The sequence below is a fragment of the Manihot esculenta genome, chromosome 1 (assembly GCF_001659605.2).
Source record: "Manihot esculenta cultivar AM560-2 chromosome 1, M.esculenta_v8, whole genome shotgun sequence".
Lineage (NCBI taxonomy): Eukaryota > Viridiplantae > Streptophyta > Magnoliopsida > Malpighiales > Euphorbiaceae > Manihot > Manihot esculenta.
In genome coordinates, this window is record NC_035161.2 from 13,260,434 (window position 1) to 13,284,357 (window position 23,924).

Here is a 23,924-nt window from a genome sequence, read left to right on the forward strand (position 1 = left end):
ATTTATTGAATCAAATAAAAGAACTTTAAATGTCAATGATCAATCGCAACAACTAAAGTGGATCAAAAGAATCTAAGTGTCAATGATTAATCCCAATAACTGAAGTGGATCAAATTCTTCAACTAAAGCTTTTCTTATATTTGAAACTTCTTTACTTTATTGCTTTTAATTCTAATTTAGTTCATCAATCTCAAAACTTATTTTACTTTTATTGTTTATTTATTTACTTCGTTTTGATAAGAAAAATATGTGAGTATCAATTTCATGTGAATTCAATTCTTTTACCATTAACTATAAATGTAAAATTATGGATAACAAAAAATATTATTTTTGATCGGTTTTGACAACCGCACAGTTACTTGCTAATTTTGAGATAGTGTGATTCATTTTAAATTGCTAGTAATTACAGTTGTTTTTTTCTTTTTTTTTTTTTTTTTTTTTTGTGGAGCATGCATATGAAGTTGTTATTTTAGGGATGCGTCAAATGAAGGCTTATTGTTTCTAGTTTATGTCAATATTTTAGAAGGACACTATCAATTTGACAAAAAAGGCTTTCTACCTACGGAAAAAATTTTAATTATTATTTCTCAGACCGGGATAAATTTTAAGATTAATGATAAAACTTACCACACTTTAAAAATATGATAAAATTAAAAAAAAAACAATGCACCTTTAAATTACAGTATTAAAAAAATAAAAAAATAAAAAATAATGTCGTTTATATATATTAAAGTTAATTTATATTATGATCATTAAAATTTATAATTTAATCTAAGCTTTTTAATAATAAATAATTTAATTTTAAAATTTTATTTTATTATTAAAATATTTATTCTCTTATGTTTATTATTATTCATAAAAAAGTAAGTAGAATCTGAACATTTCAATATATGTGAAAATATTTTACAACATTCTTATATTAAATATTTTTCTCAACTATATAAACTCCTAAATTCTCTAATTTTTAATTTATATTTAAATATTTATAGTAGTTATCCATTAAATATTTTTCTTATGAAACAAATTTTTAACCTCTAAATTATTAATTTTTAGTTTACTTTAAAATATTTAATAATTTTATTATAGTCTTATATTAAATATTTTTTTAGCTTTATTAAGATAATAAAATATTTTTATAAAATTTATATTTTTTTAAATATATTATAACGTTAGAGATATGAAATAAAAAAAATTAAATACAAACACTCAAATTAAATTATTTACATTAATATAATAAAAAAATATTTAATATAATACTGTTATAAAATTGAAATAATTTAGTTTCTAAAATATTATTTTATTAACACAATAATCATTTTATTAAAATTTATTATTCAACTATAATAATTTAATGGTTAATTTTATTTTTTATAATAATTTAATTTACCAATTTAAAAAGATTATATAAATTTTATAAAAGTAATTTATTATTTTAACAAAGTCAAAAAAATATTTAATATAAGATTATAATAAAATATTTTAATATAAATTAAAAGTTAGTGAATTTAGAGATTAAGAGTTCATGTCATATAATGAAAAAATATTAATATAAAATTACTATAAATATTTTAATACAAATTAGAAATTAAAAAAATTAGGATTTAAAATTTAGAAATTTACATAATAAAAAAATATTTAATATAAAACTGGTATAAAATCTTATTTTTTTTATGAATAACAATAAATTTAAAATTTAAGAGAATAAATATTTTATAAATAAAATAAAAATTTTAAAATTAAATTATTTATTATTTAAAAAGTTTAAATTTTATTAAATTTTAAGGACTATATTGTAATATAATATATATATATATATATATATATATATAATACTTTACACTTTTTTTTAATTTAAAAATGTGGTAAGTTTTATCGCATATAAAAATGTGATAGTCTCTATATTTATTGTAATTTAAAAAATAATTTTTTTTAGATTAGAATTTGAGAATTAAGTATTAAAAAAATTCTTATTAAGCAATGGGGGGTACGGAGTGAAGCAAAATGGGCATTTTCTTCTGCATGAGATACAATTCATATGAGGCAAGTACCATACTCCTTACCTAAACAGAGAATAAACCCTCTTCATTATATTGAATAATTGCATTATACATCTTTAATTTGAGTTAAGATAAACAAAAATTTAAAATTCAGATTATCAAATAAGCATGAATTTGCAATCTAATGAACAGAGTGTTAATAATGTGTAAGAGAAATTTTTTTTAAAAAAAGAAAAGTCATCTAAACTGACTTTCATATCAAAATTAAAAGTTAAATGGCCAGTTTTAATAATCACATAAATTTAGTTTATGAAAAATCTCATCTTTAAGGTCAGAAATAAATTTCCGCAATTGTTTCCTCGGAAAACTTCTAATTCATTGAGCAGCCCCAATGTGGCTTCCCTTGTTACAAATTTGAGGCTTTTCATTTTTTTAATTTTTGAAATTAACGTATTTTGCTATGGAAATAGGTTAAGATTCTGTTATTGACTTTAAGATTTTTTTTTCTTTAATACAAAGAATTCGTAAATTCTGGGAATTTTATTTAAATATTTTTATTTTATGTAATTACATATGCCTTTTTAAATATAACAATATAATACTCAAATCCATATATCTATTTTATTTTTCACCACTAACAACCGTGAAGTTTGATTGGGATACGATTTTGGGTAATTTTGACCTAAATATCAATGAATCTAATAATTTTCAAATTTGTTTGTTTATTATTTCAGTTTAATTATACTTATATTTATATAAAATGATTTAACATAAAGAATTAAAAAAATCAACTATTAATTTCATTACTTGCTAATAAAATGAATAATTTAATGTTATATATATATATATATAATTATTTTTTTTTTAAAAAATTAAAAATTATGTGTAATGATTTAATTAAATTTCTTTTACTGTAAAATCAAAATAAGCAGAGACGTCTGACAAGTGAAAAGGCAAATCCAAAACAACTCATAAATTTGGAGGGAACGGGCCATGAATCTTATAACTTGAGGCACCCACTAAAACAATCCTGGCGGGAAAATGTCCGTGCAGTCCTTTCACTCTCGTATAAAACCCTAAGTGCATCCTTTTGTCTCCCAAACGCTTCCCATTTTCCTTCCCCTTTTCTCTCATTTCAGAGCTCTATATTACTCGATTCAATTCGATCTTTCACTCTCAACCTCTTTCAATATGATCTGGAAGGCGGTTTAATCAATTGTATGTGGTGCCTTCATTTCATCTTTTCCTTCTCCTCCATTACTTTTAGGCATGATTTTAGGGTTTTCGTTTTCGTTCAATATCCTTCTGTTTTCCTAAATGAAAATTTCCTCTTTTTGATCAGTATTTTTTCACTTCTGTATTGTTTTACTTGCATCAATTTCAGGTACTGGGCTTAAAGTTTCGATTCTGTGGGTTCTCTGGTGCTAAAAGTTAAGTTATTATTATTATTATTATTATTATTATTATTTTTTGGTTAAGAATGGATGGAGCTTTTGAGGACGAGAATGAGCAGACTATAACCATCAATGAGTATCTTAACAAGGTCGAAGCTGAGGAGTTGGTAATGCTTCCCTTCTCTTTCTTATGTTCAATTAAGGGGAGTTTTCTTTTTTTTTTTAAAAATTCAGATTACTGATTTTGTTTGTTTGGTTAGTTTTCTTTTTTGCTGTATTGTTGTTGATAGTACTATATGTGGTTGACGAGGGGAGAAGTGAACTTAGTATTTGTTTCATGAGACCAATGTTTGTATTAGGCACAGTTGAGTAATGAAGTCTTTCTTTATTGGAAATAGTTTATCCAGCAGATAAACTGTGACCCTTTTATTCCCTGCAGTTAATTGTATGTTAAATTGCTGGTGAAATTATAGTTTGACATATTATTTTCTTTTATTTGGTCTAATGAGGAGATCATATGATCCACTTAAACAAATTCTTTGCAAAGCAAGGGTAAGGTTGCATACATCAGCCCTTCCTAGAATCCACAAGTGTGGGATGCTTCATGCACTAGGTCACCCTTTATCTGATTTTCGTTTATAAAATTCAATTTTGTTTTTCCTGCTAATATGTATCAGGTTGAGAGATTTTTAACAAGTGGTTATATGATAGATCTAATTTATTGGTGCTGTGGCGTTGTGGCCCAGTCAAATATATGTTTTAAAATTAACTGGCATTGAACTAGATTTATTGAACTTCTTTTTAATTGTACTTTTGCTTTTTCTTGGGGGTTAACTTGCGAAGGAAGCGGATTTAGTTTTGGGGGGAGATGAGGGTAAAGAGTGCACCTATGCTGTGGGCTATATGAAGAGACAAGCAATTTTCTCATGCCTTACCTGCACTCCAGATGGGACTGCTGGAGTTTGCACTGCTTGCAGCTTGTCTTGTCATGATGGCCATGAGGTACATGTTCTCTATTTCTATCTATCCCATCTGGTGCCTCAGTGCTTTTAAATATACAGCCCAAAGCTTTACTTAATATCTTTGATTTGTATTTTTTTTAATGTAATTTAGTCTCTTTGTTACTAGCTTCTATTGCTATTATAATTTTCACTTGTGGAATGGAATCTCTCAAAAATTGTTAGGGCTTTTGCTTATTTCTGTTTGTGCACAAACATTATGTGTTGAATCAAGTTCTCACTTACATTATGTGCTACATGTTCTCATTTTATACAAGAAATCAAACTACAATAATCAAGATCTTTTTCATTGTTATGCAAATGGGTTCATTTTAGTCAAGTATAGTGCATTATAGCTTCTCGTGGATTGCATGTAATGTTTGATTTCATTTTATCATATTTAATGGTATTTTCATGGTTGGTACGTACAAAAGATTGTGGAGTTATGGACCAAGAGGAATTTTCGCTGTGACTGTGGAAATTCAAAATTTGGAGAGTTCTTTTGCAAGCTCTTCCCAAAGAAGGATGTAGAAAATGCAGAGAATTCATATAACCATAATTTTAAAGGCTTATACTGCACTTGTGGTCGGCCCTATCCTGATCCAGATGTTGAAGAACAGGAAGAGATGATTCAGTGCATCATGTGTGAGGACTGGTTCCATGAGGAACATCTTGATCTCGAGTCTGCCAATGAGGTTGGTTGATGTTTTTGTATGTTTCTTTGACAATCACTTGTTCATAATTTGTACTGTTTTCAGCCTTCAAGTAGCCAAATGAGGAAAGATGCTTAAATAGTGACCAGGCCTTAAATAAACAATGCTATTGTTTAATGATCGACTTCTTTGTAGTAAAAGAAATCTCACGTGTTGTTTTTGCACTTTGTGTCTGCAATCATGCAATGGTATTGCTTTGCTTTAAAGCCTTTTAGCCATGCATTATTGTGGCAAAAGAAATCTCCTGTGTTGTTTTTGCACTTTGTGTGTCTGCAATCATGCAATGGTATTGCTTTGCTTTAAAGCCTTTTAGTCATGCATTACAATTTACAACCCTGCTACCATGCCAACTTTTTTCTGCACCAGATAAAAATATTGGTCATATATTGACCACTTACATACAGATGTATTGTTTATGGAATGAGAGTCCCCATTTCATTACGTGGTGAGAGTCTTTGTCCTACAACTGAGAATTTGTGGGTTCCAGGCTTAAATGGAGTGGCACTTATTGCTTATAATGTTTTACTATTGGAGACTAGTAGTGTCTTCAAGCTTCCTTCCCAGGACCCTACTTTTGTGATTTTATGTTTCATGATGGAGGCATTCATTTGTTGCTGTAAATTTAGGTTGAGAAATTTGACATTAAGCTGCCATTGCCTTTCTTTGCATTACAGATTCCAAGGGATGAGGAAGGAGAGCCGCTGTATGAGGATTTCATATGCAAGACATGCTCGGCAATTTGTTCTTTTCTGACACCATATCCTCGGACTATATGGGCAGCAGGAGGGAAGAGAGATGATGCTACTGCAAGTAATAGGAAGGATAAAAATGTGTTAGAAGATGTATCTTCAGCATGTGGATCTGGAAAGCTTGAGAATGATGCTTGTTCTCATGGTTCTTCTGGAGATGATAATGCAATGGCTAATTTGAATGGTGATTCTGTGCCTGTTGCAGAGGCATCTGTTATTGGAGAGAATTCTGAGAAGAATATCGGTTCAGATCAAAGCACAAAAAAAGCTGATCTTCAGAGTACTTGTGTTCTTGGAGTTAATCCTGCTACTCTGCTTGTTTCAGAAAGTAAACCACTGTTTCTTTCTAAAAATTGGAGGGATATCCTCTGCAAATGTGAAAAGTGCCTAGAAATGTACAATCACAAGCACATAATTTATCTGCTTGACAAGGAGGACTCGATTGCTGAGTATGAAAAAATGGCAAAGGAGAAGAGAGAAGAAAAATTGCAGAAGCAAGAGGGTGCTGAGCTGAGCTTTTTTAATAAGCTGGGTCATGTAGAGAAGATGGAGATATTGAATGGCATTGCAGACTTTAAGGAGGAGTTTCGTACTTTTCTGGTACTTACGTGATAATTTTCCTTTACTATGGTAGTTGGCAATGTTGCATAGGAAGCCTTGAAGTTGGCTCTCTTTTTGGTTGCTATTTCATATTTATATATGTATTTCCGGATGTATATATTACGTATCTCATGTTGTGAAACCATATTCCGCAGGAGTCATTTGACACATCGAAGACGATAACATCTTCTGATGTCCACCAGATATTTGAAAATCTGGCAAAGAAGCGCCGGCGTGTGGAGTGAGGTGTTTTAGTTTCTCGTGTTTGCAATGTTATCTTTACTTGAGTTGGTCTTTTGGAGCTGAATCTAAATCTAGATCGTTTAGAAATCATGCACAAGGCTGTTTGTTTCTAAGTCAGAACGTTCTAGTTGTACGAACCGTCATACCTTGTAGAAATTCTGTGTCTATTCAGCTTAAATTTAACTAGAAACTTTCGTGCTAATGTGCTGGAACCTCCAAGTGCAATAATCCTAGCTAGCGGATTCCACTTGACACGTCCAATTTATGTTATATTATCCACGCAGGAGGCCAGGAGCTGATCTTCTGCTTGCATGACTACCATGATTAGAGCTGAGCATTATTTTAGATAGAAAATCGAACTGAACTTATTTAAAGTTCAATTCAGTTTTTTGTAGTTAGTTTTTTTTTTTTTAATTTGATTTGGTTTTTAATTGTATTTTTGAAGAAAATTTGGTTGTTTGGTTCTGTTGGGTTAATTCGCTGAAAAAGCCAAAAAAAATCTAAATGAACTGAACTGTACAGGTTTGGTACGAAGTGCTGCCGTTTTAGTGTTTATATATATATATATATATGAATACGGAAGCCTTTCCCATTTACCGACCACTACTCTAGCTGTCTATTCCCATAATGCCATCTCTCTTTCTCATTTCTAGTTTAGTTTCTACTTTTCACAATTCCCAGCCATCACTCTCTTCTCACAATCTTTGCTCTATAATGCCCCTTATTTCCCAGTCGGCGGCCTCTCCTATTTGGGATTTCTACTCTCATCTTCGTTCTCTGCTGTTGAATTATTTATTTTAAAGATAATTTTTAGTCAAATAAAATTTTGGAGCTTATATTATAATTTATTATTAAATTTTAAAATTTAATTTAGTCAATAAATTATAATTGTGAAAAATTGAAAAGTTTTACTTTAGTATTTAAGATTTAAAGTGTTGAATATAAAAGATGAGTTAATATAAATTTTTGAATTTTCTTTTAAAATTCAATAGGGGGATTATAATTTTAGTGAATAAACTATGATTTGTGATGTCTTCATATTTTGATTTATGCTTTTTTTGTATCAATTAATGCTTCTGTTTTGTGATTGATTTTTATTTCAGGTATTGTGATGAATACCATTAGTGGGTGTTTGGGTGATTAATAATGAATCTTGATTTCTGCTTTGGGTTGATTCTTCTTGGGTTTATTCATGATTTTTGTGTGTGCATTGGCTTGGCCTTGATCAATAACTCTCTCTCGCATAGTGAATTAAATCGAATTGAAGATTTTTAGGTTATTTCAGTTTAGTCGCTTGATTAAATTATTTTGATATAATTTAATTTAACTTTAAATTAAAGTATTCAATTGTACACTCTTAATTATAATTTGTAATAGTTAGTAATTGATTTAGAAAGTTAATGGGTTTTTAATTCAAGTATAAATTTCATTCGTTTTTCTTCAACTTATATCCAAATAACACTGATGTCCTGAACTTTAATATCTAATAGAATACCCTAAAATTTCAATCTCGTGTATGCTAAACCACTTCAGGTGAATTACTGAGACAGACATCCTATTTATATATTATTATTATTATTATTATTATTAGAGAAAAAACCACGTTAGCTTCCCCCACTGTTCTCTCTTTCCTCGCAAAGAACGCCCAACATTTCACTTACCCTCATGCCGTCACCGCGACACCACTTTATCAAAGCAGCGACAATAACAAGGGAGAAAATGTATGAAAAAGGAAGTGGCATAGTTACACATTAATATTGAGAAGGGAAAACATATAAGCAATTGATTCTTATAAACTCTTATTTGAAGCACATGAATTTTAAAATTTTAAATAATTATGTGATTGATTAAAATATTTATAAGTGATAAATGAATCGTTGATATATTTAATTTAATTTAAATAGTTTATAAGCACGTTCATTGTTAAAATTATTAAATAAAATATATGGTAAAATTTTAAAATTATACAAAAATAATATAATAATTTAGTTTGATTCAACTAACTTGTATGTTTAATGTTTATAAGTATCAAATGAAAATAATTAATTACTTTAAACTTTTTTTATTTAACTTACACTTTGAATTTATAAGCTAATAAAATATTATAAATAAATAGGTCAGTTAATTTTTGAGTTTATAATCTAATCTGTCAGTTTATAAATTTAAATAAATATTTTTAATGGAAAGCGGTAAAAGTAAAACTTTTTAAAATATAGTTTTATAAAATAAGTTTTTTTATTTAGAAATAAAAAAGGGTTTTAAGTTATTTAGAGGTTTATAAGAGTATACTTTTTCAATCCACCAATTGAATGCCTTGAAATTTAAAGTTTTTAAAGAACCTCTAAAAATCTTATCTTAAAAACCTTCCACCCTCTCCCAAACACAGTTGGAAGGATTTTTAATTTTGAAAAACCTTCCATTATCTTTCAAAACATCATTCCAAACAGTGTAAATGGGAAATATCTGGTATATTTTTTAGCAATTACGACATCGTGGCTGCTTTCTCATTCTTGGACGATGGCGAGAATCCTCGTTATTTGTTGGAAAAATAAGCGTTTGGTATTCCTTGCAAGAAAACTCAGAATCACTCATTGGGACTGTAAAACACTAGCAGTATGTTTGGATCAAATAACAGAAAACTAGGTATAAAAAACCTTCAAACAACTAAACTAATTTAATACATTGAAAAGTACAAGGAGATTTGGAGTATTTGTTAACTGGTTTGGTTTGATGATGTGCTAACTGGCTGAAACGATTTTCTTATTACCAATTAGGAAGTTTTGTCAAAACAAGAGGGTCCAGGTTAGGTGATTGCTGTCCTGAAACAAGATTATTAAGATTGAGGTCATGTGAGTGAACAGTTGTAATATAAACTTTTATCTCCTTCACCTAAACATGGGACACTGTCCTGTGACCATTATTGTTCCACCGATATGTGAAAACGAAGTTGTCCGTTTGTTTTCTGATGATGAGAAGCACATAAGGAGGCCAAATTCTACGAATATTTTAATAGACCAGAAAATTAAATTGAAAGGAAATTGATGCTTTGACTTCTTCTTCTTTTACTTCTAGTGGATGGAGTGATTGCCTCATGCAGACAGATGCCTCTGAATCACTGGCATAAAGCCTATCTACGTCTTCTAAGCTTTGCTGCTCTCTCTTCTTCTTTATTTGTGCTGCAATATGGGAAACGTCATTTAACGTCACGCTTAGTTCCTTGGAAATCTCTCATAAGATTTGTTTGTCTTAATTTATAAGATGGTTAAATTAACTTAATTTTAAAAGTAATCTAATTTATTTATTTATAAGCTAAAAATAAATAAATTGAGTAATTTATTTTTTTATTTTCATACTTATAAACATTAAAATTAAAAATTAATTTAATCAAACAAGTTAATATATTATTTAGTTTTTAAATTTCACTATATATTTTTTTAATATAATTTTTACTATTTATTACCTAAGGTGTAAACTGTTACCAGTCTCTCATAAACATTGTAATTAAATAAATAATTATTCAAAATTTTAAATAAGTTAAGCAAAATACATTTCAATATTGTCTTAAATCATTTGGGGTGTGAATAGAATCTGAAAATGTCCGTGATTAAAGCATATTCGTTGCCTTAGCTGACTCCCAACTCCCAACTCCCATTAATAAGAATTTAATTAGTCTATATTATTTTATTTCCTTTCCTTGAATAGATTCATAGTCTCAGTTGAATATACATCCAAGACTAAATATTACAGATAAATATTTGCCAATAATATAAGAAAGGCTTAATTACTCTCACTCATTTTATATCAAAATTATGTTCATTTTTTTTTAAAACTCAAACACTTTAATTCTTATATTTAGATTTTAATGTATGAGATTCAAAATATGTATACGATTACCTTTTTTTTAGTCTAGTATTTATTTTATCAATTTCTTTTTTTATTTATACTTATTTTTTTAATATATTTTTATCTCACTACGCTCTCATTCATTTTTCACTTTTATGCAGATAATCTATTCAAAAATATATGAGATTTTGATTTTTATTTATTTTTTTTTTTAACCTTTTTCTAAAATACGATATCTATTATTGGAAATTTTATTTCTATCCCAATAATGATTAGTCGATTCGACTGTGAAATATTCACGATTTCCTTCGAACCATGTAGCCAGACCTTGGTTGATCTGAATTTCATCGATTGTAAATTTAATTTCTGCTGCTTCTCTGCCACTTTCAGGCACAGAGGTAATTTCCTCTTGTTCAGGCTGTGTTGCTTTTCTCCCCTTTCTGAATCAAAGGATCAAGGGTTTCAATACTATCAAAAATAATTTATTTAAATTTAATAAATAAAAAATTACATATAAGATGAACATAATCATATACACAGATAATTGAAACTAAAAATTCCTTTTTAACAAATAGAAAAATAAACAATAAAATTTAAAAAAAAATTGTTTAATGGTACAATAAAATGATTTAGGAAAATAAATAATAAAATTTAAAAAATAGAAAATTTTTGATTAATGGTACAATAAAAATGACTGAGAAAATTAATAAATTAAATAAATTTCAATGGAAAAATAAAATTACTTTCAGATTATTGAAGTAAAAGTAATTTTTTTATTAATTTCAATAAATTAATTTTAATTATAAAAAATGATTCTTCCAATTAATGTTTTTTTATATTTAAATTATTTAAAACATATTCACTAATTAATTCTGATCGGCAAACAATTCAAAAACATCAATTATATTTAATTTATTAATTGCTTTAAAACAGAAACTTAATTGTAACTAACAAACTCAATTGTAAGCTTATTTAAGTTATATTATGTAAATTTTTAGTGAATTATGTTAATAATTATTTATTATTGAATATTTCAAACAATTAATTTAAATATCGATTAATAAAAATAATAATAATGATATCTAAATAAACAATTAAATTTAGATTTTATAATTTTTGAAAAATAAAAGAAACTTCAATATATCTCTAACTAAATAAAGAAATTAGTTGATGGTTTGTTTAGTAAGGAGACTTACTTGAGCAGATGGATTTATTTCCATAGGTAGATTTTTGAGACGGAATTCATTGGTTTGGCTGCTAAAAGTATCCTGAGTTTGATTTTCGATGTCTAGTGCTATATAGCCACCCAGTGACGAAGGAGCTCCAGAATCTTCTTGCTAGATTAGAGGGTTCTTATTGTAAAAATTATATCTCAAAACTTTTTATAAATGTTTATAAATAGTTTTTTATTATTAGATTTTTAAAGGGTAATTAAGAGAACCAAAATTAAATGGATAAATCAAACGTATAAATAAATAGAGTTATAAATTTTTTATTTATTTAATTTATAAAATCTTATTTATAGAGTAGTGGTTGTAAGATTTTTATTAAAGATCTTATTACTGTTGGATCTGTTTGATTTTTCTAATAGTTTCAACATTCCTATTAATTTTTTCTAATAATTTCAACGTCTTTTTTTCAAGTGTAAATAGACTTTATTTTTTACAAATTAGAAATATATTTATCTTCGGTTTTTTTATTATCTTTATATTGATTATTTTAAATATATTATTATTTTGATTTTGAATTTCATTAAAAAGTCTGTTTAATTTTAAAAATTATTAAATAATTTTTAAAAATAGTGTAACGTATAACTCATACTGCATTTTTTTAATTTCTAAGTGCTTTTTATATGAACTTATTTATTTTTATATACTTGAGTCTAAATAGATTTTATTTAGTCCGTTTTAAAATTTTTTTATAATTTATAATGCGTTTGTCTCAACTATTTTTATAATGAAACATTTTTAATTATTTTGTTATAAAAAAATCATTTCAAATTCTAAGACAATTTCCAAAGAAATTGTTTACCGACATCTACATCCTTAATTTCTAAATTTCAATTTTGGACTAATAAACAGTTTAAAGACAGCTATTGCTGCTATTGCCGGTGTTTAGAAATATTGCGAAAGAATCTACCAATCTCAACAATCCCCACATGACACCCGGCGAACTCAACTAATATAGACACATCGTTAAGAGAGAGAGAGAAAAAAAAACCCTTATCAATTAGTTAATTAATTAATTAAATGACACAAAATGAACTGTTCCCAAAAAGAAAAGGACGAGATTTTTGGTCACTTAGCAAGGAATTATTATTATTTCTAAAAAAAAAAGAAAAATCAAATCTTGTGAAGGAAATTCCACCTAACTCGCTATATATAATACATTACATATACCCACCCTCTCCCCTACTTCACATGAGCAAGTTGAAGGCTTTAAAGAACAGAACCTCTCTCCTTGAAGCATTTTTCTTTTTCCTTCAACTTTCTTTTATTCTCCAGTGCCACTTTGAAATTAACTATCAATTTTCTGTCTAACTCCTCAAGATTATGGGAAATTGCATTTGGGCTCAAAGGAAGATTGAAGAGGAAGACATGGAGCAAGAGAGAGAACTGGAGGGTGATTTTGAAGAGAAGGATAGTGTTAAGGTTAAGATAGTGCTTACAAAGGAGGAGTTGGAGTGGTTAATGCTTCAGCTAAAGGTTAATGAAGGGAAGAATCTAGAAGATGTTCTGCTAGAGATTCAAAGAGAAAGAGAGAAAATTAAAGCTTGGAAACCTTGTTTGGAGAGCATTTTGGAGATTCCTGAAGCCCTTTAGACGCAAAGATTATAAGTCTCTCTCTTCTTTCTGCCTTATAAATTTTTTGGTCCTCTTCTACGGAGGTTTTTTCTCATTTGGGCTATGCCTCATCACCCAAAATTATATAAATATGTGTTTTTTCTTTTTGGCTTGGATAATAACACAAATTTAGATTGAGGTTTTCTAAATCTAGCCATTTCTGAACGGATTGTTCTTCCTCTCAAATATAAATATATTTATGACAAAACAATGTAAAACTAATAATTTTGTTTTGTGAAACTAAGATATATACCCAGTATGTGCATGCGATTACAGACTTTTCTTACAAAGTGGGGCTATTCCTGATCTCAATTTCCTAGGGTTTTGGTTGTTGTTTCTAATTTACAACTGCTAAGCATATATAGGCATGGAAAAAATTAGACTAAGGCCAATAATATTATCCTTTAAGAATGAATCTCGTTCCTATTGGGTTGGTTTACTGGCCTGCCAGCTTTTCTCTCAACTCAAATATTGTGATATCCCTAAGAGCCCATTACTCTACTAAGCCCACTAAAAGCGTACATACCTAAGAGCTGGGCAATGCTAGAATCGTCACATGCACTATTCCTGGGACTTTTCATAATGTTAGCATGACCTTATTCGACAATTTTTATTTAGATTAGATTTTTTCTAATATAAGTTCATGTGAATTTAGTGTAAATAATACATTTTTCATAATTCTTTATATGATATGATTCATTTCCTAAAAGAAAAGAATTTAAGTAAATTTTAATAAAAAAACAATTATATATAATTTTATTTTTTTTATAAATAAAAATTTATAGGGTCAAAAAAAACTTCTATTTTATAAAAGTAAGAGAAAGAATAATAACAGTCACAAGAGTCATCGTTGGTATGAGCACGGCCCTTTCTTGGCCGATGAGCACGGCCCTTTACATGGCCAAGACGTATCCCTTAAGAACAGAAACTCTGTCTCTCGTAAATATGGCATTTCTTTAGGTGTATTGCAAATTTCTGAATATAAACCTTTATACAATATCTGTGAATGAAAAATAGTGTTAAAATTTAACCTTGTGGCCATAGATGAAACCGATAAAACTTTCCAACTAGATAAAAATTTATATAGCAGCACTATGACAGAAGTATTTGATGACTGTTATTCACCTGAACCCGAGGTTGCATGTTCTTTTGCTCCAAAACTAACTAAACTAAACCAAATTATTACATTGGTCTAAATCTCTTCAGGAATTGTTGCAAGGACACCTCTAAACTCCAGAATCCCACCATCTTTACACTTGGACATTACTCCAGCAGCTTCTTGTTTTATCATCTTAACTTTTACTCTAATTATTATATTTTTTTTTTGTTGTGAAAATATATTCCTCAGTAAAAACTTAATATTTTTTGTAGAGAAATGTTTTACACTAAAAGTAAGATAATTATGGCAAATATTTTCTCTACTAAAAGAAGACCAATAGTGGCGAAATAGTTTCCACTGAAATTAAACATCTGTGGCAAAAAATTCAACACTAATAGATTTTTTTAATAGAAAAATTAAATATTTTTCATTAAAGGTCAGGCATTAATGGTGAAAAACTTTTACATTAATAGTTTCTTTTTGTACAAATTAAATATTTTCTACAAATATAAATTGCTAAACAATTATTACTATTGACATTTAATCACAGTAAACAAAATATATTAATGCAGAAATGCATACATATATAGAGAAGTAAATAATTAAAAAACTCAAAATGAACAATAAAAGTCATATATAAGTATAAAAAAGGTACAACATATTTATTCGAAATCATAGAAATACAATTTCAAAATTTATACGGGAATGAGTTGCAAGAATCCATATATTTTTTTCATAAGAGATATACACTAAACACTAAGACTTAATAAGAAATACGAGTTGCAAGATTTCATTTATCCACTTGGATGAATATATATGATAAATCTGTCAAAATAAAATAATATCATTTATAATATTAGATTTAAATAATGATGAATTCACTCTAGATAAAATAAATAAATAAATGAATGGAAGGATTAAAAGAAGATTTAAGTACCATTTCCACTGTCTAAATGAGATTGATCTCCTGAGCTTGAAATAAAAATACCCTAAAGTTAAACAAAAGCAATAAATCATTGACTAGAGTCGCCAAAACAAGGCATTGAAAAGTAGGAAGCCAATAGGCAATAGACTATACTTACATTGATGGTTGCATTAAAATAAAATTCAGATTTTAGAACTCCAAGTCTATCATAAAAGTTAAGATCAAATCAATTAGCATATGATTTTAAATATTCATGCATCCACAGATAAAAATCATAAGGATCTTGTAAGAATTTCTTACACATAAAGGCTACATAAAAAGACCCAGAGACTGCAAACAAACAGAAATGTAAAAAACATACATATGTATAATGTTCACAAGTTCATAAGAAGCCCTTTACAATATATTTATTTGTATTTTGAATCCAAGGTCCCAACAAGCTATTTAAAATACTAGCTCCACAAGATTGACTAGGAAAATAATCAGCCTTTTCCATGAGTTTAAAAATAGAGAATTTGTCAATTAGTTGAAAATACTAAACAAATGAAGTTCATCAAGAGAGAGGAAGAGAAAATGATGTTTTAAATGAGTCATAGAATTTCTGCAAAATAGGCCCATGACCTAGCAGACTCCTGCCTTTCCACCATAAAATGTCTTGAGGAAATTTTGCAGTAAGGAACTTGTTTTTATGTTCTGCTTACTAGGCTCTTATAACTTATCCCTTTCCCCTAACCCCAGGTTTGCAGGATCAAAGATAGCTCGGGAAAGTCGGCATAGTTGCTGGTGTAGTCTAATGTAATAGTATAGCAGTGGACATGTATTGTTTAATGGATTAGAATTGTGTTTTGCCCTAGTTTTTGAAGTTATAATCCCCGTTTTCATGATTCGTATGAAAAAGTTTTATGTATAAGTTATGTTTGAACTTAGCTTGAGACATGTGATGTTTACCATACTGGAGCATTTGATGAGGGCTCTAGTATGAGTTTTATATTTTCAGTTTTGTTACATGCACAGATTAAGCCTTGATTCATGAACTGTTTAAGTTTTTGTTATATCGTGTGATCATGTATGGGATTTTATCAGGTACACAAGATATATAGTAGGCTTGCTATGGGCTCCGGCGACCTTAAGTCGATTTGAATCCTAGCGCCGGTAGCAGTCCGATTTTTGGGTACTGTTAAACCTACTCCTTCTATTACCCTATCATTTATGCTAAATTTACCTAAACTTGCATTTAATTTAATCTCTGTGAGTAAACTTACCAAAGACCTATTGTTGTGTTTCATTTTTTCTTGATCATTGTCTCATTCAGGATCTTGTGACGAATCGGATTATTGGTAAATGACATGTATTGTAATACCCGGTTAGAGTCCGGCATCGGAAGTCTACTTTCCGGTGGAATCCAGGATGTCGAAATTCTCTAGAAGGGTAAGATTTATATTTTTTCTAATGTATTTTGGTATATTGTATAGTTTTCAAGTATAAGGAAATGAGTTTTTGAAAGAAATGAGCCAAGGAAGAAATGCAAGGTTCGGCCGCCGAAAGTGAAGTTCGGCCGCCGAATATGCATGGCATTCGGAATCACGTTAGGCCGCCGAAGGTGGTCTGGCCAGCCACCTATAAAAGGCCCTCAGTCGGCAAATGGATAAGTATTGAGTTCATTTGCATAGGCAGAGGTGAGACCATGCTTTTCCTTGGATCTTCTTCATGTTTTCATCAAATCTTGCAAAGTTTGGATTGATTTGAATGGTATTTTGAAGGTTTTGAGCTAAAAACACAAGTTTTGAAGTTTGGAGAGTTTGAAGGAGAGTTGCTCCATATCTTCACGTTAGGATCGTTCATCTTTTTGATTTCAAGAGGTAAGTAAAGATCTTGATCTTGTTATTATTGATTTATGGAAGTTTTATGGCGTTTGTGATAGAGTTGCATGGTTAGGGTAAATAGTGAGTTTTTGGTGTTTTGGTGATGAAAGTATGTTTATGTATGTTATGTTATGTTTGTGTTGGGGTTTTAGATAGTTTTTGACCCCTTTTGTGCATATACTTGAGTATATGTGTGATGAGAAATTGTGGTGTTTGAGTTTGGGTAAGTTTGAAGACGTTTGGCGTGAGGCAGAGCAAGGTTCTGTCCTCTTGATGAACCCAGCTTCGGCTGCCGAAGGAAGGTTCGGCCGCCGAATGTGTTGAGGAGGTGGCTTCGGCTGCCTAAGCTTGCCTATGCTTGCTCCCGAAAGTTTGGACTTTCGGCTCTGGAGGGGGGTTTCGGCCGTCGAAGGTGCCGCCGAAGGTTATAGACTTTCGTCTCTGGAGTGCCTTGCAGCCCCCAAGCCTTGCCCCCGAAAGGGTTTGGCTGCCGAAAGTATAGTTTCGGCCACCGAAGGTGCATGAGTTTCGGCTCTGGAGAGAACTTTTGGCCGCCGAACCTGCCGCCGAAAGTGCCCTGTCCAGCCTTCCTTTGCATAGTTTACATGATTGTTTTAGGGTGTCTAAGGGAATTCTTGGGGAGTTTTATAGAGTTGTTCTTGAGCTAGTTTGGTCCCTCATTTGAGTCCATCTGTGTAGACACAGACCAGAGGAACCAAAGAGAGCAGCAGTGAGTACTGCTTCAGAATTTGCAGAGTCAGTCCATAGATAGCCAGAGGTGAGTGGAACTAAACTTAATTCTTTTAATTAAGAAATTGACTGCTTTTAGCATATTTCATGCACCATGAGTATGCAATAGGTTGATTGCATTAGAATCCACGAATATGTTGCATTGCATACTTACTTGTTGATGTAGGTGAATGCTGAATGGTCCAAGTAGTCTCTGAGGAAAGACCAGGTACCCAGTCTACGCCCTAGCAGTTATAGGAAAGACCAGGTGCCCAGTCTACGCCCTGGCACAATGGTAAGTACAGGTGTTATATACACGTATAGATATACATGACAGAAAGACCAGGTGCCCATTCTACGCCCTGGCACGGAAAGGATACTGGGACTATTTGGTGACAAATTTACTCTTGATGTGAAATGTCTGTGATATGATGCATTCCATAAGATCATGATTTGACAACCTATTTTATTGTTCTACTCACTAGGCTATAGTAGCTCATCCCACTCCCTTAACCCCAGTCTTGCAGGATCAGTGTACAGGGGAAGTTCAGCAGAGGGATTTACAGGATCAGGATAAAAAAAATGTATGATCATGTATGAGATTTACAGGTACACAGGGAGTATAGCAGGCTTGCTACGGGTTTCCGCGACCTTAAGTCGACCTGAATCCTAGCGCCGGTGGCGGTCCGATTTTCGGGTCGTTACATGTATCTGGGGGTCTCTACATTTTGTATGCATGGGTGCCTCAGTCTGTTGCCTGCTCTAGTGTTGTGTCTCTATTTAAAGCACATTGTCAGTTAGGACACATTTCTTTACTGACTTTAAAGAAGCTATGCCCTCAATTTCATGAGGTATCTTTACTGGAATGTGAGTCATGTCATTTTGCAAAATATCATCGAAACTCTTTTAAGTCCTAGAGTCAATAAACGTGCTGAGTCTGCTTTTGAATTAGTTCATTCAGATGTTTGGGGTCCATGTCCAGTTGGGTATAAGATTGGATTCAGATATTTTATCACTTTTATGGATGATTACTCTAGAATGACTTGGATTTATTTTATAAAGTATCGTTCAGAAGTGTTTTCTCATTTTTTTGCCTTTTGTGCTGAAATCAAGACTCAGTTTAATATTTCTGTAAAAATTTTGCGAAGCGACAATGTTAAAGAATATATGTCAGAATCATTCTAGGCTTATATGACTCAACATGGTATTCTTCATCAATCGTCATGTGTTGATGCATCTGCTCAAAATGGGGTAGCTGAAAGGAAGAATTGACATCTCCTTGAGACTGCCAGAGCTTTATTGTTTCAAATGCAAGTTCCTAAGCAATTTTGGGCCGATGTTGTCTCTACTGCATGCTTTCTCATTAATTGCATGCCCTTTGTAGTACTAAATGATAATACTCCTTATAATGTCCTCTTTCCTAAGAAGCTATTATTTCCTCTCGAACCACGACTGTTTGGCAGTACTTGCTATGTTCGGGATGTTAGACCTCATGTGACTAAACTTGATCCTAAAGCTTTGAAGTGTGTTATTTTGGGATATTCTCGCCTTCAGAAGAGGTATCAGTGTTACTCTCCAGACCTCAACAAGTATCTGGTCTCAATAGATGTAGTATTTTTCGAGCAAGTTCTTTTTTATCCTATTGCACAAACCTCTCCTGATCAAGAGGATGATGATGAGTGGCTCATCTATAGAATCATATGTTGAACCTAAATGTTCTAATCCTTGTTTTGATGATTAATAAACAATTGGTATGCTACTAATTATCTTCAAAAGTGTTTATGTTGAGCTTGTAGGTCCCTTACTAACAAGAACGAAATTGCTTCAATCTCAAAAGGAAAAAATGCATATTTTGGAAGCATACCACAAGAAAGGGATCATAAAGTAATTTCTTGTTTATGTTTTGTCAAGTTATTCATTGTGAATTTCAATTAATTAGGTGTGATGGCTCAAGGTTTCTTTTATTTCTAAAAGTTTTTTTTAGATATGGCCAAATCTTTAAATACTTGACTTTCGGGGACTAAAATGATATTTTCCAAAAGAAGTGATTTTGTAATTATTCTTTATCAAAATCAAAGATCTAAAAATATGGGTTACAAAAATTCAAACGGATTGAAAAATGGATTTTTATAGCCTAAGTTATAATTTTTCAAAGAATTTAATGAAATATTTTTTTGCCCCCTAAAGCCAACTTTCGGCTTCCGAAAGTCAGAGACAGAGACGAAAGTCCCACATGTTCGGCCACCGAACATTGACTTTCGGCCGCCGAAAGTGTGTTTTCAGCCTGCCCCCTAAAGTGCATCCTTCGGCTTCCGAAAGTGAGGAACAGAGACGAAAGTCCTGTATGTTCGGCCGCCGAACATTGGCTTTCGGCCGCCGAAGGTGGTTTGCTCCCTAAGAAAAATGTTTGGCCTCCGAAAGTGAAGGACAGAGGCAAAAGTCACCTATGTTCGGCCGCCGAACATTACCTTCGGCCGCCGAAAGTGTGCTTTTAAGTCTGCCTCCGAAGCCTAATGTTCGGCTTCCGAAAGAGAGGGACAGAGACGAAAGTCCCACAAGTTCGGCTGCCGAACTATGACTTTAGGCCGTCGAAAGTCCTTTTTTAAAGAGTGATGTTCTTCACCTCAATTGGTTCGGCCGCCGAACTTTAGCTTAGGCCGCCGAACCTGAATTTCTCTGAGAAAGATATAACGGTTATTTCTGAACATAAACGGCTCTATTTGCATTTAATGCACCCCCAACGGCCATATTTATGACTGAACTATAAATGCAATGAGTTTTTGATATGAAAAGGTTAAACAACCATCTAAGAAAATATTTATTGAGATCACAACATTTTTCATTCTCTCTCTCTCAAAACCTTGAGCCAAAGCATTGATTTCTTGAAAGTTTGTTTTGAGTTGTAATTGGTTGGGTTTGCAGAGTGAGTAAAGGTTGTTGAGAGATTCTGTTGTTGTGAGTGTGGCATTGAGCAAAGAATTGCTCTTGAGTGAAAAAGAGATTTGTAAAGAGCAAAGGCTTGCTCTAAGATTGTAAGGATTTTAATCTTCACCCAAAGAAGATTTGATAGTGGAGTTGAACTCTCAAGGTGGACCTTGAGGAGAGGACGTAGGCTTGAGATAGCTGAACCTCTATAAATTCTTGTGTTGATTATCTTCTTCCTCATTGCCTTCTAATTTGTTCTTTTGTCTTAAATTTTTAATAAACCCAATTCACCCCCCCTCTTGGGTTGCTTCAAGGGACAACAAGTGGTATCAGAGCTAAGTCTCCCTATCTTGAAGATTTAATTATCTTGGAGTAAAGATCAAATGGCAGCCCTCAATTCTCAAGAAGGTCAATCGGTTGTGAGACCACCTTTCTTTGATGGAAATGACTTTCTATATTGGAAAAATAGAATGTATTATTTCCTCAAATCGGAAGGAGTTGATTTGTGGGATATTGTAGAGAATGGTCCCTTCTTTCCCACAAGAGTGATAGATGGAAACCAAGAGCAAAAACCTAAGAGTGAATGGAGTGAACTAGAGAAGAGAAGGGTAGCCCTTAATGACAAAGCCATTCACATCTTATTTTGTGCTCTTAGTAGAAGTGAGTACAACAAAGTGTGCATGAAGTCTACCGCAAAGGAAATTTGGGATGCTTTGGTTGTCACTCATGAAGGAACTAATCAAGTCAAAGAAAACAAGATGGAATCCCTCATTTACCAATATGAGTTGCTCAAAATGAAATCCGATGAAACTATTAGTCAAATGTATGATAGGTTCATTGAGATCATTGGAGGGATGAAATCTCTTGGGAAGACATTCACAAATGAAGAGTTGGTGAAGAAAATCCTTAGATGTCTACCTAAAGAATGGCTACCAAAGGTAACTTCTTTAAAGGATGCCAAAGACTTGAGCAAAGTGCAATTGGATGAACTCTTGGAGAATCTCATTGACTATGAGATGACTCTAAAGAGAGAGCAAGTGGAGGAACCTAGCAAGATGAAAAAAAAACATTGCTCTAAGGGTAGCCTCCGAAGATACTAGTGAGGAAGAAGAAGAGATAAGTGAGGAAGAACTAGCCTTGGTAACTAGGAGAATAAGGAAGTTGCTTCTTCAAAATAAAAAATTTATCCCAAGGAAGAATTTTAGAAAGGAAAAGGGTGAATCAAGCAAAAAGGAAGTTGTCATTTGCTATGAGTACAATAAGCCGGGTCACTACAAAGTGGATTGTCCCAAGTTGAAGAAGCCTATCAAGAAGTTCAAGAAGAAGGCCTTCAAAGCAACATGGGATGAGTCAAGTGATACCGAAGAGGAGGAGGTTGGTGATGAAATTGCCAACATGTGCTTCATGGCTCTAGAGGAAAGCTCCGATGAGGTAACTATACTTGATGACTCTACTTTATGTGATGATGTTGTTGAGTTTTCATATGATGAACTTGTAGGTGCTTTAAAATTGATGAATGATGAGCTTGAAAAGAGTCATAAGAAAAACAAGTTTTTGAAATGTGAGTTAGCTAGCTTGAAAAAGGAAAGTGAGAACTCACCTAAGGAACCTTTACCCTTAAATGATCCTTTACAAAAATCCTTAGATGAGCTCTCATTAGAAAATAAAAAGTTGAAAAATGAAGTCCTTGAGTTGAAAAATTCTCTTTCAAAATTTTTAAAAGGCAAGGACAAACTTGATGAAATTTTAGACTCTCAAAGGTCTCCTAGCATCAAGTATGGCCTTGGCTATGATAAATAAACTCAAGCAAACTTTTCTAAAATCGTTTTTGTTAAAGCTACTAACTCACATGAACTTAAGGTTTCTAGCTCAAATGGAAATGTGCCTAAAGCCTCTACTAGTAATATGTCTATGAGAAATGCACATGTACACCAATCCACTAGTTACAACACTCATATAAGACACACACCTAGGCAATTTGCATATAAGAGAAATGATCATTATAGAACACACACTTCTAGTTCACAAAATCACCACTCTAATCATATCTCTTGCTCATATGCTTTTAATAAACAAAGGAGAAATGGCCACATGAGAACTCAAACACACTCACTCACCTATGGACCTAGAATAAGAAGGTTCAATGGTCATTGTCACTATTGTGGAAAGTTTGGTCATACCAATTATAAGTGCACTATTAGAAAATTGCATCTTGGATATGGTAGCATTTGGAAATTAGATAGTGGAATGACTAACCCCCAAGGACCCAAGTACATTTGGGTACCTAAAGTGTTTGAATTCTTTTTTCTAGGTGTGCTTGAAATCCTCAAAAATTGAAAGCAAATGGTATCTAGATAGTGGATGTTCAAGGCACATGACCGGAAATTCAAGCCACTTCATCTCTCTTGAAAAGAAAGATGGAAGTGGACAAGTAACTTTTGGAGACAATGGAAAAGGTAAAATTGTTGGCATAGGTAAAGTCGGTAAGGAAAACTCTCCTATTCTTGATAAAGTTCTCTTAGTTGATGGTTTGAAGCATAATTTATTAAGTGTAAGTCAATTATGTGATAAAGGTTGTAGAGTTATCTTTGAACCAAAATCATGTTTTGTTTCTAGAATGTCGGATAACAAAATATTGTTTGTTGGTGAAAGAGTTGAAAATATTTATCTTACTGACTTACAAGCTATGACTAACCAAGATATGAAGTGCTTTGTGTCTATTAGTGATAACTCTTGGATTTGGCATAGAAGGCTTTCTCATGCTAGCATGGATCTCCTCAAAAATTTAAGCAAAGATGAGCTAGTTGATGGCCTTCCAAAGATCAAATATGAAAAGGACAAAGTATGTGATGCATGTCAAATGGGTAAGCAAGTTAAGAGTTCTTTTAAAGCTATTAATAAGGTAATCTCTTCTAGACCTTTGCAACTCTTGCATATGGATTTATTTGGTCCAACTAGAGTAGCTAGTCTTGGTGGCATGCATTATGGGTTTGTTATAGTTGAT

The 23,924-nt window shown here is 31.4% G+C and overlaps 2 protein-coding genes across 2 annotated transcripts; both read left to right on the plus strand.

Moving 5' to 3' along the window:
• Positions 1–3,014: 3,014 nt before the first annotated feature.
• LOC110626170 (putative E3 ubiquitin-protein ligase UBR7) lies at positions 3,015–6,896 on the plus strand. The gene is made up of 6 exons (XM_021771945.2): positions 3,015–3,215; positions 3,382–3,558; positions 4,235–4,393; positions 4,824–5,084; positions 5,777–6,451; positions 6,607–6,896. Exons 2-6 carry the CDS (start codon positions 3,478–3,480, stop codon positions 6,694–6,696), a joined length of 1,266 nt encoding a protein of 421 aa, XP_021627637.1. The 5' UTR covers positions 3,015–3,215; positions 3,382–3,477; the 3' UTR covers positions 6,697–6,896.
• Positions 6,897–12,959: 6,063 nt separating this feature from the next.
• On the plus strand, positions 12,960–13,529 carry LOC110628963. Its single transcript, XM_021775784.2, has one exon. It carries the CDS (start codon positions 13,090–13,092, stop codon positions 13,357–13,359), a length of 270 nt encoding a protein of 89 aa, XP_021631476.1. The 5' UTR covers positions 12,960–13,089; the 3' UTR covers positions 13,360–13,529.
• The last annotated feature ends 10,395 nt before the right edge of the window (positions 13,530–23,924 follow it).